The sequence below is a fragment of the Micromys minutus genome, assembly GCF_963924665.1.
Source record: "Micromys minutus genome assembly, chromosome: 5".
Lineage (NCBI taxonomy): Eukaryota > Metazoa > Chordata > Mammalia > Rodentia > Muridae > Micromys > Micromys minutus.
Window position 1 is genome coordinate 42991388 of NC_137974.1, and position 15164 is coordinate 43006551.

The window sequence follows — 15164 nt, forward strand, 5'->3', positions numbered from 1 at the left end:
CAGGAACCGAACTGTGAGAAAATAATTTGTTTCCAACTCTACATTTTCAATGAAATATGGACCATCTACTAAAATAGCTGCTCCACAAATGTAAGTCTATTAATGACAGAGTCACAGACACGGCCTTTTACCTTCATTTGTACCCCTATTAAAAATTCCATATAAAGGGTAACTTTGAACCTTTCCTGTTTATTAATAAAAATGAGCACTTACTATACTTAGTTCTTCAATGAATAAATTATGAGATGTAAAGGAATCTATCTTAAGTAGATAATCATGAATAGAGACAGAGCAGAGATAGGAAGAATATTTTATACTGGCTCATATCTATGAATCTAAAAAGCATCAATAAGACAGTGGTGTGCCAGCAGAATGGTTTAGTGGATAGAGGATCCTGCCATCAACCCAGAGAAGCTGAGTTTGATCCTTGGAACTCACACAGTAGAAGGAGATACCTCCAGTAACCTGTCCCCCACAAACACCATGGTATGTTACTTTACACATGAACACAAAAATAAATAAATGAACATGCAATTAATAATTTTAAGACTGCATAGATCATGACAACTGATGAGAGGAAATTGCACATGGCTGGTTAGACAGATAGTTTCTAACAGTTAGCAGGGGACACGCAGCCGTATGCTGGTGCGGGGAAAATAAACAGTTACATCTGTTTATGAGGCCTGCGCTCCTGAGAGCACACCAGAATCAACAGCTGGAAACGGGCATCAGGAACCATTCCCTTATAATCATTTTTATTGTCTTGATAAATGACAATGATTTTGATCTCCTCTTTGGATACCTCTTTCCTTTCTGTATTGTCAAAACAGTGACAAAACCATTTGAAGTTAGAAAGAAATTTTGTTTAAAATAAGTAGTTACATCCCTCTTCAAGTAGTTACATCTCTTTCAAAAAGTAACACTTTGGAGTCCCACTGCTTGTACCCTTATTGCTTCCTTTGTCTACTGCATTCATATCTGCACTCTGACATGGATTGCCTCTGTTTAATTCTGAGCCTCCAGTTGAGCCTGGCCCATTGACCAACTTGTCTACACTGTCTTCTGGCTTTCCTGGGACTGCTGCTCATGTGCTTAAAGTTATCATTCAGTGTGTAGGATGTGTCACCCATTTGTCTCTTCCTCTGGTCATAGGCACATTCAAAAACCAGAACTTAACACTACATTTTCATAATCATAGGAGTTACTTTCCAAGAGTTGCTCTAGAAGATTCTGCACAGTAACAGAAGAGTGGGAAAGTATATATAGGTTCTTGTCATGCACAAAATGAAGGCTGCTGGTTTATGCTCCTGGACATATCTGCCTGCTGATAAAGGAGCATGGCCACTGATGTAAAGTTTTGTTCTGATTTTCAAAACCAGAGATTCCCTATGTAGGCTAAATTGACCTCAAGTTAATGTTCCTTCTGTCTCAGGAGATTAGGGTGACAGATGTGTGTCATTAAATTCAGACAGTGTGTTATATATAGGCTCTGAAGCAGGAGTGATTCCCTTATGTCATACTGGTTAAGCACACACACACACACACACACACACACACTCACTCACTCACTCACTCATGCCAACATACCTGTGACCCAAATCCATTCTGCCTGCCTCTTCCTCTTCTCTCCCTCTCTCACTTCTCGGACTTGGGAGATGCTCTTTGTTTCCACACAGGATATTTTGAAGATGACTATAAACTAAAGCTATCATGCAGGAAGTACGAAAAGGCATCTTGTCATTTCTCACAGCAAATCCGCAAGGAAATCGCAGCCCCACAAAATGAGTTCAATTTGGGGTGTTTGTTTTATGTTTTTGTCCTCGCTCCTTTTAGACCTTTTCCTCAAGGGTCTAGTGACCCACAGATACAGGACACATAAAACTATTTTGAAATATTTTTCATTTTGGTTCAAATGGCACTAAGCAAGAAAATAATAAAAAAAATAATCTATTTTTTAATAATGCAAGCATAGGAGAGCAGGAGAAAGGTCCCACTCTGCTTACTCAGTCTCCCTCTAACTGTTTGTACTCAGAGGGGAGCTCTGACGACGGCACACCTGACTTCTCATTTATTTATTTTTTATTGGTTCCAAGAGAGGCTTGTGGTTCAGTCCTGGGCAGGTTGCAAGCACTTCTACCTCTGGAACAAATGGCCTCTCGTGCTGGTTTGCTTTATTAACTTGTGGGGCAGTGGAGGGAGAAAGAAAAGAATTACTTAAATGTAATAGGTGTGCAGAAATCTGAGACTTTTGAATTTGTGTGACACTTGGAAATGTCTGAACTGGTCCTGTTTCCTGATAGCAGACAAAGAAGACGGAGAAGGGGGCAGTTTGTAGGAGAAGGAGAGAGATGAAGTCAGCCACCCGCCCTGGGCTGACACTCATGTCTGGCTGAGCAGAGGGGCCCCCGTTGTCGTGACTTGACATTGTTCCTTATTGATATAAGGCATTAGACTGTCTCTTTTTCAGCATGGTCTTCTGGCTTCAGGAATGTTGACAACCTCAAACTTCCAGTGTCACCTCAGGTGAAGAAAAGGAACTGCCTGTGCAGATTTAATAATCAATGCAGGTGTGGGGGTTCTCACCCGAGAGCCAGCACTCAGGAGAGTTAGAAAATGCTTGTTGGTGATATTAAGATGGCAGATGTGCTGAACTCTAGTCATGACTGGGTAACACTGACAGTTTGTTTCAGAAAGCAAACAACAAAAGAGGATCAGCCAAGCATCTTACCAAGTAGACTGATTTTTGTTGCCCGGTCTCATGCTCTAAGTTTGATCCCCAGAATGTACATGATAGAAGGAGAGAATCAACCTACTCAAGTTGTCTTCTGATCCTCACTCCAGTGTCGTGGTACAACCAGGTGCACACATGGAGTGCACATAGAGTGAATAAATAAATGTGATTTTAATACATTCTAAAAAATGAAAGTCTCAGGCAAGACTGCCAAGAGTTCAAGGCCAGTGGGGCTGAAGACTAAATGCCAGCCCAACCGGGCTAGAGAGAAACCCTGTCTTAATAAAACAAAGGATGAAAGAAAAGAGTGTGATAACCCTGGTACCATAGTCACTTTCTTTCTTTCATTCCTGGTGTTGTGCTTATTTGTCACAGCAAAATGGGGAGCATCCTCATAAAAGAACCTGAAAGACCATGGAAGATAAGTGGTCCAGACCCTCAGAGTCTGGGACTGGTAACTTCTAGCCTCAGACCTCACAGGTCTCAGAATGACACCTCCTCCCAAATGACAATCTCCCTGGCACACCACAGAGCCTATCCAAGGTGCTAAGGATTCAAAGAAAACTCAAGGGTACCATACCAGGGTCATGAGGCAAGAGCAGCAATGTGAGCGTCCAGATAACCTATGAAGGATGATACTGCATCGTGATGTCCTTGTGGTTACTCATGAGTCACCAGGGAATGCTCAAGAAAAAATCAATGGTAGTGTGTGTGTGTGTGTGTGTGTGTGTGTGTGTGTAAGCTTAGCTAGGATAAATAGATCATCTCTTTATGCTTTTTCTTTCACTTTCACCTATTCAAATAGTAATGTACTTAAATGTAGATGAAACCCTTGCCAGTACTGAGCAGTGTCTAAGGGAATTGAGGATAAACTGAGAAGAGGCGAGATGTTGGTTCAAGTTCCTCTGTTTCCACCAAATGAATTTCTTTCCTTCTTTGAGTTTTTTACCAACCAATAAACCAATCGTTTGGTCTAAATGACTCTTCTGGAGCTCCAAAGTCTATTGGAGCTCAAGAAACACCCAGATAGACAGTTCTTCTTTCAGAGAGATCTGTACCCCGAAAGTTCTGTGATTGATCCTCAAGACAGAGACTGATGGGCTGCTGTGAATTATTTGGACAGTTAAAGCTACAAATTCCATAACAACTCATTCATATGGAAAGTAAGTCCTAACAATTTAAATGAAGAGTAAGAGTTAGCAGCAGGTACTTTGATGTCTATCAAGTTAGTGATTTACAAGTCCTATTCTTTGCGGCTTGTGATGTAACTAAACACTCCAGAATATAAAATAGCAGGAAGACAGTGCTTACATGAATATATTATATTTTTATGAAATACAATGTATCATTCTCCCGAAAAGAAGCTGCCTGAAAAGGCGTCCTGTGGATTCTAATTTTTGCACCGTTGTGCAAGGACAACTGGTGAATTATTCCCTCCCATAATTTGCATTTTCTTTTTCAGTGTCAAAGCAAAGTAAGCCTCTTGTTTGTGCTGGCTTCAGATTAAATTAGATTTTATATTTGTTCTTTCCTCCTCTTGCTGAATCTGGTTTCAAAGTAAACAGTTATTTTCATTAAAATCTCTCTTTTGGCTTTAATTCTTTGGTTATTGTAACGTTTCTGGGTTGTTCCCTGGTGCAGTCTTGTTGTTGTTGAATATGATATCTGCTGTGTGTTCTAAATTGTATTTAATTGGTTCACTTCCATTCTGGAGTGTTTACCCCCCCTTTGTGATCCTATGATTTCTTTAGTTAAACCCAATTCCTGTCAGGATCTGATCCCTCTTCAAGGTATTTTTGGTGCTTGATTCGCAAAGTCAGTAAGAATGTTGCCAATCTGCTGTTTATTGACTACAGACAAGTTACAAGGAAGAAACAAACTCTACATTCATTATGATAATTACTTTGAAACTTAGTGGCTAACGTGGAGTCCTGAAAAGTAGTGGAAACAAACTTTTTGACCCAGCCAAAACTATCCACAGTCTTCTTTGGGAGGGTCAGGGGAATTAACCTAGCAATAACCTTCAACAGAAACAAAAGCAGCTCAGCTTTTCAATTTCAACCTCAAAGAACTAAAACGTTATTTCCACCTAATAAAAAAAAAGTACAATATGATTTTAAATTCCCACCCAAACACTTCATCTATGTTAGAACATATCAAAAGCCACCCAGGGTCCATTTATCCTATGGCCACTGCTAATAAAAGTTCACAGGCATTTGTGGTTGTATACAGGGAAGGAGAGTAGGGAGGGGAAGTGTTAGGGTAGAGAGGTGGGTAGAAACCTTTTATTAGGTTTCTAGAAGAAAATACAGAATGATTTTTGAAGATTTGTTCCAGTGCTAACTTATCAAGTGTTCAGTGAACACCTCTCAGATGCCAAGCATAGCCATATCTCTATTTCTGGGGGCAGGTTCCAGGACCCTATGATGCCAGACTCTGCAGGTGCTTAAATCCCTTAAGGAAAGTTATACATTTGCATGTAACCTACAAATGCCCTCCCTTCCATGATAAATCACCTCTAATTTACTTACAATATCTCATCCGATGTAAATGTTATGCAAATAGTTGTTACACTGTATCACTTAGCAAGTAATGAGAAGGAAAGACAGTTATGCCAGTTGAGAAAGATGCAAATGTTAAAAACATCATTCCCATCTGAGATTGGCTAACTCTGCAAATGTAGAACCCACAGATAGGGACCAGCCAAATAACACTGCTGGAGGGTTTGGGGCTCAGTAGTGAGCAAAACAGGTGATAGATGCCTTCTTGTTTCATTACGATTGGGTCTGAGAGGCCCCCAAAGCCTCATGTTTTAAACATTTGCTCTCCAGTTGGTAGTGCTATTTAGGAAGGTTATGGAAGTTTTGTGATGTAGGTCACTAAGAGCAAGCCAGTGAAGGATGTCCCCTTCTTCTGTTTTCTGGTATGTTCCAGGATTCCTAGCCTGCCATTGTGTGAGCAGCCTCTACCAAATACTTTCTTTGCCATGAATGCAAAACTCTGCCAAGCCTTCTGTACCACAGTAAACTCACACCTCTGAATCTATAAATCTAAATAAATTCCGACAACCTAAGTTTAATCCCCAAAACTCACAGGATGATGAAATAAGACAATAGATGTCATAAAGTTGTTGTCTGGCTTTTGGTCCTACCCATGGCATCTATACCTCCACCCCTACACACACACTCTCTCTCTCTCTCTCTCCCTCTCTCTCTTTACTTCTCACACACACAAAGGCACACATGCACACACACATACACACCACAGGCACATGTGTACAACATACACACTCACACACACACATATACACACAGGCACATGTGTACAACATACACACACACACACACATACACACACAGGTATATGTGCACATACACACAATGCATACACTCAGCAGGAAACAGGGAACACACATCGTATTTTAAGAACTATACAAATAAAAGGAAGGACAATGAATATCCTAGCTTTGTGAAGACTGACCACATATCAGAGAGAAGGTGAGAGAATAACAAATCTTCATGTGGTAGCAGAGACAGGGATCCCTGGACACATGATCAGAACAACAGGGCAAGGACAACTGAGGTTTTATTGAATTGAAAAGAGAAACTAGTTTGAGAATTTCCTTTGCTAGTAGGCCTACAGAAAGTAGAGTAGTATAGTGTGACAACATCTCCAGGAGAGTGTTCTAGAACGAGGGAACAATGAGTGGGGGTAGGGGTGTGTGCACAGACTGTACTCAACAGCATCAAGATGAACAACGGACAAAAAGAAACTGTAGTCAGTCACATCATGAATGTGAACTTCAGGTGGAGCAAAGCTATAAAATGTGGAAGACACCAAAAACAAAACAAACAACAACAACAAATCATTTTAGTGATTGATAGAGTGTCCAAAACCAAATATTAATACTTGCATAGCAAAACCCACCATAATTAAAGTTAAAAAACAAAAAAAAAAGGCTAGGGAAAAATTGAAGGTTTCTCTCAGAAAAGGTCTTCTTCATTTGTTCAAAAGGAAAGTTCTATATTAACAGACAAAACAAAACAAACAAACAAAAAAACCCTCAGAAACACAAAAAGGAAAATAAGCAGGTATAGATTTTAAGGAGATGAAAAACCAAACTAAAGAGTGTGCATGGTATGCTTAAGAGGAAAAAAGTCCTCAAGGAAGCTGTGCAATGATTAAGCAAAATTCCAAATGTCTGAACTTCACAAACCTAAAAGTCTGGCAGCAAGAGGACCACACATCATGCACAACCAGTCAGAAGGGAAGTGCAGTTTCTGCATTCTGGGTGCTTTAATTGCACGTGTTACATCATGGACCACCAGTCAGAACATGGTTATAGTTTCTGCAGAATGGCCAGTATCAGAGTTACGTTTCCAGTCTTGACTTGGCTGCTGCCAAGGCTCCATTCAACAGACTGGCTTGCATATGTGACCAATGGGTTATGTATGAGGTCACTGACATTCTTTATAGCACAGTCCCCTGGGGCATGCCGAGTAGTGGGAGGTGAGTCATTGCCAGTGGTGGAGTCCGGTTGTGCATGTCAAGCAGGTCAGTTGTCTATCTTTAGAAAAACGAGTCTTTCGGGATACATTGAGTTTAAAGGAAAAGTCTGGGACAATGTCATTTCAAACAGTCTGATTGAACGTGGAGGGAAAAGACTGTTTAGGGGGCAGCTGCATGAGTGGGGATGTCAGGATGTCATGTGAGTCTGATAAGATGGGCAGCAATTGCTGTACCTAATAGAGTGCCAGTGTACTGCTGCCTACTTTATACCTACCGAGACAGGCAGCAGGCTGATCAAATGTCCTCGGGAAAGAGTCTTCTTGATGATTCAAGGAGATGAGAGATTAGAAAGTAGCAAAAAAAAAAAAAAAAAAAAAAAAAAAAAAAAAAATAGAGCTGATTAAAAAGTAAAAAATAAATAAATAAATAACGTGTATTTAATTTCTACAAAGGGTACAGACCCTCTCTGCCTATATGACCAAGCTTCCTTCTTGCTCTGCAGTTTGCCCTCTTGCTGTTCATCTGAGCCCTGTCTCCTGCCTGGATTGTTTCTGTCCCTGGGAGCCCTACTGTGTTTCCAGTGCCTTAAAACTCTCCCCACCCCAGACCTCACAGGGCCTTTTGATGAATAAGTGTGGGTGAAAGCGACAGACAGGTGTACTCAGTGCACCTGTCTACTGCACACTGCAGTAAAGAGTTGAACCCCTAATTACATCTGTGCCATGAGTGTGTATCAGCCCAGGTAAAAAATGTGGAAGCCGCTTCTTGCACTTGTTTTTATGAAGAATAATGATTAACCCGATGCCCATGAATGAGCTTACCAGGGTTTAAAATTACTCATTTTGCATCGGATTATTTTTCATTGGGCAAAAGACCTTGGCTTGGCTAAAATAGGGGTGGATGAAACAGAGGGTAAACATGGCATCTAAACAAGAGTCTGGTGGGATTCTGAGGAAATAAGAAAGACTGGACATGTTAATTTCATGTTCAAGAATAAATTTACATGATCTCATGAGATCTTGAATATGGTTCCTCGTCTTAATTCATTTTTTTCTTGCAAATGAAAGAAAGAGTTGTGTGTGTTACCTTGGGAAGGTCAAGAAATTTCCAGGCTCCTTGAAGGTACAACCACGGGCAGCATCAGCACAAAAGTCCATGGTGACAGCTTGTAAACAAAATATTTATCCTAAGTATTAGGCTTTGACTAGAGAGTCCCAAAGACCAAGGTCCTATCAAACTCAGGCAAAACACTCAAGTATCATAAATATTGGTAACTACCCCAGTATTCTATCCCTGAAACCTAAGAAAACTTGTCGTCTTAATGTAACTATTTTTATAAGTCAGAGTGCCACATATCTGGGACACAGGAATGAATCAGCTGGTTGATTCCTCCGCTCCACGTAGTATTGACTGTGGCTAGCATTTTGTAGTCAGCTGGCAGACTGGCTGCTCTGCAAATCCTAAACTGGCTTCATTCATCTATGATACTTGGCAGGGATGGCTGGAAATCTAGGTCCTGCCGGGACTGGGACTCTCATCCAGCATAACCACATGTGGTCCCTCTAATGCACTGGTCTCAGGAGAGTCTCTTATTTACCAGTGCTGTGACCCAGCAGTGTCATTTCTTCCGTGTGCTCTTTATCACAGCAGTCACTGAAGCCACCTGGACTCAAGGGGAAACCTGACAAATCCCGTGTTTCAGGAGAGAGAATGTTAAAAGCGTTTTAGTCATGTCATAATTAACAAAGGGCACATCACAAGAAAATAATGCTTCGTATTTCTCAGTAATGAGATCATCCATCAAAAGACACCTGTTATCTAAACATTAATTGAGCACATAAAGCAATGCCAGCTATACATCTTAATGTCATCCATGTGTCTTGCATTTCCTTACCAATCACACCAATTCCTGTCAATATGTCACCAAAAATTTATCATTACACTGCTCCTCTCTTTTGACTTATGCTGGTTAGAGACAGTGACTCCCAGGAGCTCAACTATGTTTGAAGTAAAGGAGGCTCCTGATATCATTTTAATTGTTTTTTAAAGGTCTGTCTTACTTCATTTCTCATATCTGAATTACCTAATGTATCTTGTTATAATTTCCATGTAACAGACACAGGTAAAGAGACCTTATGAATTCAATGACTTGCTTGTAGTTAATAAACCAGTTATCAACCAGCCACAATGAAGCCCAGGTACTGACTCCAAAGGCCTCCTTCCTAAACACAGTCTTGCTTATTCTACAATGCCTTGACGTCAGTTTCCAGTTTTGCTTGCAGCCTGGCTCATCTCCATTGCCTTGGCTGGCTGCCTCTAGAGGTTCCAACACTCCCTCAGTGCTAACAGAGTATCTCTTGGTTTGCAACACTAACACATGCCCAAGTAACAGCTACTTCTAAGCCATTCAACTTGGATTTTCCACAAGCAAAGAGCCTTTCTAAAAGAGATACCCAAGTTGGGCAACACCATATACACAAAAGGGATCAGCTCATAATTAGCTGCAGCACTGAGGGTCCTTGTTTAATTGGCAAGGTAACAGCTCCACAGCAAGAGTTAAGAATCACACCACACTATTTCCAAATGGAATGGCACAGTGATAATTAAAATATCCAGGGACAGCGGCTTTGGACCAAGCACAGCCCTGTGGAACTTAATTGGGTTTAGAAAATCTTACCTATTACTGTCTTGATGTCACACAAAAAAAAATGTTTTGTATTTCTTTCACTTTATCACAAGAAAGGAATTCAAGTGTCCCAAGGCAGGCTTTCTCTAGATCCCGGGTAAGAGAAAGACTCTCCTTAAACTTAGGGAACTTGACCTGCTTGGCACATGGGTACCAAGCTAGAGCCGAATGGGCAGGGTTTCTCAGTGAACTATACAAAGCCTCTTTGCATCACGCCATGGGGCTGAGGCCGAGGAGGGCCTATCATCATTTAACACTCTTTAAAGTCTAGAACTGGACATCTGAGACCTGCACATGGGACTTTCTTACCTCCTGCGAGGTCTGAAGTGGACCCTGTAGGACAGGCAGGGCAAGCTGTAGAGTATTCTGAAGGGCTGCTTCCTCTCTCCACGTAATGGGTCTGTAGCACAAAAGAAAGCTGAGATGAAGATGATTCTATGTGTACATGTACTTTTGATTTTCATGTGTGTAGACATCTAATGTGAGCTTTTCGGGGGGGGGCATCATCTGTCCCGTGACTTGCCCTGTATTGACAAACAATGTAGCAGCTGCCTAAATCCACTTGATGCTTGCAGGCCTGCTGCATTCTTATAAAAAAAAATGTATGACGGCAATCAGGAATATGTATAATTTTATATTGGTGTTTCACACATAATTTTGCCCTAGCTTCGGCTCACTGTTGTTGTATTTGTTGCATTTGATTTGGCTTCAAACATTTGGATTCATAAGAATTTCTGGAGTTGTCCTTTTCTTTAGTTAGCTTTAGGCTGTGCGCATGCGCTTGTAAATGCTCTCACCACGTGCCTGAAGTCAAGGGTTGGGTACTTCTCCTATCAGTCTCCTCCCTAAATTTTCAGTCAGGATCTGAACCTAGAACTCTTCTCCCCTCCATGGGAACCTGGTAGATATGCAGCACACAGGATTACACTCAAGCAAACCGACTGTGTATATTTTAAAAAGGAAAAAAGGAGGGACATGAACTTGGAAGAATTCCAGCAGAAGTTAAAGAGGAAGAAGAGAAAACTAATACGGTTATAGTGCATCGCATACATGTGTGAAATGCTCAATGAATGCATTTCAAAAAGAAAAAGAAAAAAAATCATATTCTGACTAGTAATCTCAGTTTTTAAAATAGATATGTACGTAAAAAAATCATCTTACAATAATTTGGACGGCAAAGCAAAGGCATTGATTTAAAGATGAGAAATGGGTGAGCCAGCAACCTGAACATATACAGAAACACTTGGGTTCATGGTTTTATTGTGATGGTTCATCAATAGAACCATATTTCTAAAGCCAGTAGGCAAATTTTGTGAGAGGAGATCACCAAAAACATGTGTGTGTGTTTGTGTGTGGGGGGGGTGGGTGGGTGCTTGGATGAACCCACCATGTGTATGGTCAGAAGAGACCAGAAGAGGGTTTCAGAACCCTTGGAGCTGGAGTTATAGGCAGTCCTGAGGGCTAGGGATCAACTTCAGGAACAGCTGCTTACCCCTGAAGCATTCTTGAACCCCACCATGAAGACTTCATTGCAGGTTTGTGGTTGAGATTGCAGGCCCAGGCACTTAAAAACTCGAGCTGTGATCTTGACATACCAAGGAACAGAAGGACGGACATCATCACAGAATGTTCCCAACTTTATGCTACAAATACAGAAGTGTCTTCCCTGAGCTATAGAATAGGAGGGTCTACGAAGGAAGTTTTATGTCAATCAAGAAGAACAAGAAACTGTAAAGTTTAAATCTAGTCATTTCTCCCTTCTCTTTCTTCCTTTTAACTCCTTCCATAAGGACCTCTTACTCCCTCTCAAATTTATGGCAAGAATAAAACAAAATCTTGGAGAAACCATAGTCTATGTCATTTCAGACTCTGTGTTAAATTCTTAGTGTACAATCCAAAAGTGTGCCCTTTTCCTTACAGACTTTTTTATGAGCAAAATTATTTCTTTACAATGCAACATCCTCATGATAAAAACAAATATTGAGAAAGACCAATATTTATTGTATGATGATTCATGCAAGTGCATATATGAAGCACACAAGTATCTCATAGTTACCATTTCCTTTAATTACATCTTTTGCCTCTCTCTGAGGTTTCAATACATTTCCCATACTAGAACTTCCAGATTCTTAGATTACATCTGTCACAAGCAGTAAATCCTCACCAGAAAACTGGCTGAAAAGTTTTCTGATAAGGAATATTTTTTTTTTGATAAGCACACAATGAGACAGAAAGACAGAAAAGAAGCAACGAGCTTTCAGACATGTAACTGCTCCTCAAACCCACAAAAGAAAAAAATGAATTTCACAATGATCTACTGCAATGAAATAAAGTGTATTTTCTTCCCACCTAATTGGTAATTAGGTCATTAAGATCTTGTGGAATGTCTGCTTTGTTAAAAAGATCCATCACATGCACTAATGTATGTCATCAAAGAAAAATATCAGAAAAAATGTACAGCTTCTGTATGTGATGCCATCAACGTACACACTTCTACGGGTCCATTTGCACCTGGGAGAAAAGCATGGGGTGGAATGTGGAGCTGGGTGATATGCCAATGGCTTCTTTCTGCTCCTGAATGGTTATCTCCTCCTCATTTCCCAAGGAATACAGTGGGAACTCGCATATGAAATCTGGCAGAAGGAACATTGGGTTTTACACTAAAAGTTCATACTGTTTATAAAGCCTGGGGCTCTTTAAAAACATGAATCTTTACTTTCCAGACAGTTCTATATCTTTTATATTAAAAAAATCATTTTAAAAGGTTTCTCACCAGTCTAATTCATAGCTACTTTATAACCCTGAAAATGCTTTGATGTTAGACTTGGGTTGAACATGGTTGAGTGTGCAGTAAAAATAAAACTTGGTTTCCTCACATTAGTACTGTAAAACAGCTAACTATAAACAGCATTTTACATTAATAATATATTACATTTAGAAAGCGGATTATATGATATATGCACAGTATATTTTATTGCATGCTTAAAATATTCATGCACAAAGCAAAAAATAAATAGGGCATGCACCACAGAGCTCACAGTATTGTTCTGGGAAGTGGGGTTATGGGCATATTAGTCTTCTTTGTTTTCTTTTTCCGTATTCTGTGAGCATTGGATAATAAATGTAGATTTTTCTGAAAAGGGCTAAATTTTTTTAAGCTTCGTTTTTAAGAGTTTAAGCAACTGAAAAATTCGAGACCTATTGAGTCTAAGCTAAAAGTCTAGCTTTTGCCGTTTAATGTGGAAGCTGCCTGGAATGGTTCTTTTAAATCCTAGGTAACTAATTAGTTCTTCAGCCACGCTAACTCAAGCACGGCTCTTTCCACACAGGCACGCTCTCACCCTCGGAAAACGTTCGTTCTACACCCCAAGTAGAAAGTGGATCACCACAGCATGCTCTGGTTCCCAAGAATGGAGGCTGGGCCAACGTCCAGTGACATTAGCGTGGACTCCTACCCCTTCACTGCGGACCCTGACTCAATTCAGCAGTCAACTGATATGTCATTTACCTGTAGCCTTCCAGATAGCTCAGAGAAGAATGACCCCCAATGCATAACTGGTGTCTCCATGTGACAATTAAGAGACCCCTGCCCACATCGAGCTCAATTTAATTCAGTGCAACCCCCCAGACATTTTTGAGAGCACATTAGATCTGCTTTCCTCTTCCCACCCAAATGAGAAAAAGGCCCTTTATCCTCACCAACACCTCCCCCCATCCCCCACCCCCGAGAATACTGAAGACCCTAAATGGAAGAGCTTTTTAGGTACAGTGTTAGCCCAAAGCAAGGACATGAGAAAGCTTCTAAAATCTAAAAGTACTTCATACCAAAGGCTATGTTCGTTGGGTCTGTGTGTTCACAAGTCAGCATTTCAATGTTCTTGTTTCTCCATCTTCCCAAAGAAGAGAAGTTGTATTAGGCCAGAAGTAACCTAGGTAGGAAGAACTTGTCTCAGCCTGTGGTTTCGGAGGTATTTCGGGTGGGAAAGACATGTTAGTGGGAGCAGCCTTGCCTGTGGCTGCGAGAGCATTGTGCAGACTCTATGCAGAGAACTTGGGCAGGAAGCGGAAGCCAATCTCAAAGTTTCTCCAGGATTCCTACTACCCCTCACCCCCACCCAGGCCTCAAGTCCTAAAGATTCCGCGGCCTTAGTTCCATAAGCTGGGGCCCCACGCTACTCGTTTCTGTAACCAAACAACATAATTAAAGTCCATCTGTAGAAGGAAGAATTTATTTGGGATTCACCATTCTAGAGCGCTGAGAGTCCATCATGGAGGGGAACCATGGCAACCAGCAGCCGGTATGGAAGCATGCAGAGGAGGCTAAGAGCCACGTCTTGAACTGAAAGCAGGAAGCAGAGGGAGAGGACTGATAGGAAGGCAAGACCTTGAGCTCTCCAAGCCCACAGCCATTGTGGTATATCTGTTCCAGCAAGGCCACACCTCCTTCTTAGACCACACCTCCCTCTCAGGCCACACCTCCCTTTCAGGCCACACCTCTCTCAGGCCACACCTCCCTCTCAGGCCACACCTCTCTCAGTGCAGCCAGCTAGGGACTAGGTCTTCAAATGCCAGAGGCTCTCGGGGCATTTCACAGTCAAAACATCATGGGATATGTTGTTTAAAACATATACCTCCATAGATTTCAGATCTAATCTATAATGGTGATCAAAACTCATTTTCCAAATGCAGTTCACATCTAACCCAACAAACACTGTTTCGAATTCATGTAAAATTACATACGCTCAACTTACTACATGTGAATTGAAATTCTCATATTTCAGGCATTATTCTATGGGTAAGAGATAATCTTAAATCTTGACGTGAAGTATATTATGATTTTAAGATTTAAGCACCCATTTCACTTGAACACATAAAGTCTTAGGAGTGAATGTTTTTTTTTTTCATCCAGTTCTCTGTAAATGTTGGAATAGACATTAAAAACTTAGAAGACTCTGTCCTGAAATAAATGTCCTCCTGTCTTTTACCAGATGCAATGCTCTTGGTGGCTGAGCGACTGGAAGGACCATTCAACATTGAGTCAGTCATGGACCCAATAGACGTCAAGATCTCTGAAGCCATTATGAACATGCAGGAAAACAGCATGCAGGTGTCGGCGAAGGTATGTTTATTAATAGTTTGTCTCGTAGTGTATGCACATTGCCCGGGTGGCGTCACCTAAAAAGTATGGTATGCGGGTGGGGACTATAAATCCTACTATGCTGTCAGTCAGCTTTTCCT

General features: G+C 41.0%; 1 protein-coding gene across 2 annotated transcripts in view; it reads left to right on the forward strand.

The window, feature by feature from the left end:
* Positions 1–15164, forward strand: part of GPC6 (glypican 6) — a 970157-nt gene that overhangs the window by 853678 nt on the left and 101315 nt on the right. For both annotated transcript variants that reach the window (XM_080917258.1, XM_080917257.1), the window contains exon 5: positions 14915–15045. In XM_080917258.1, the coding sequence (XP_080773384.1) occupies positions 14915–15045 (131 nt within the window). The remainder of the gene's footprint in view (positions 1–14914; positions 15046–15164) is intronic.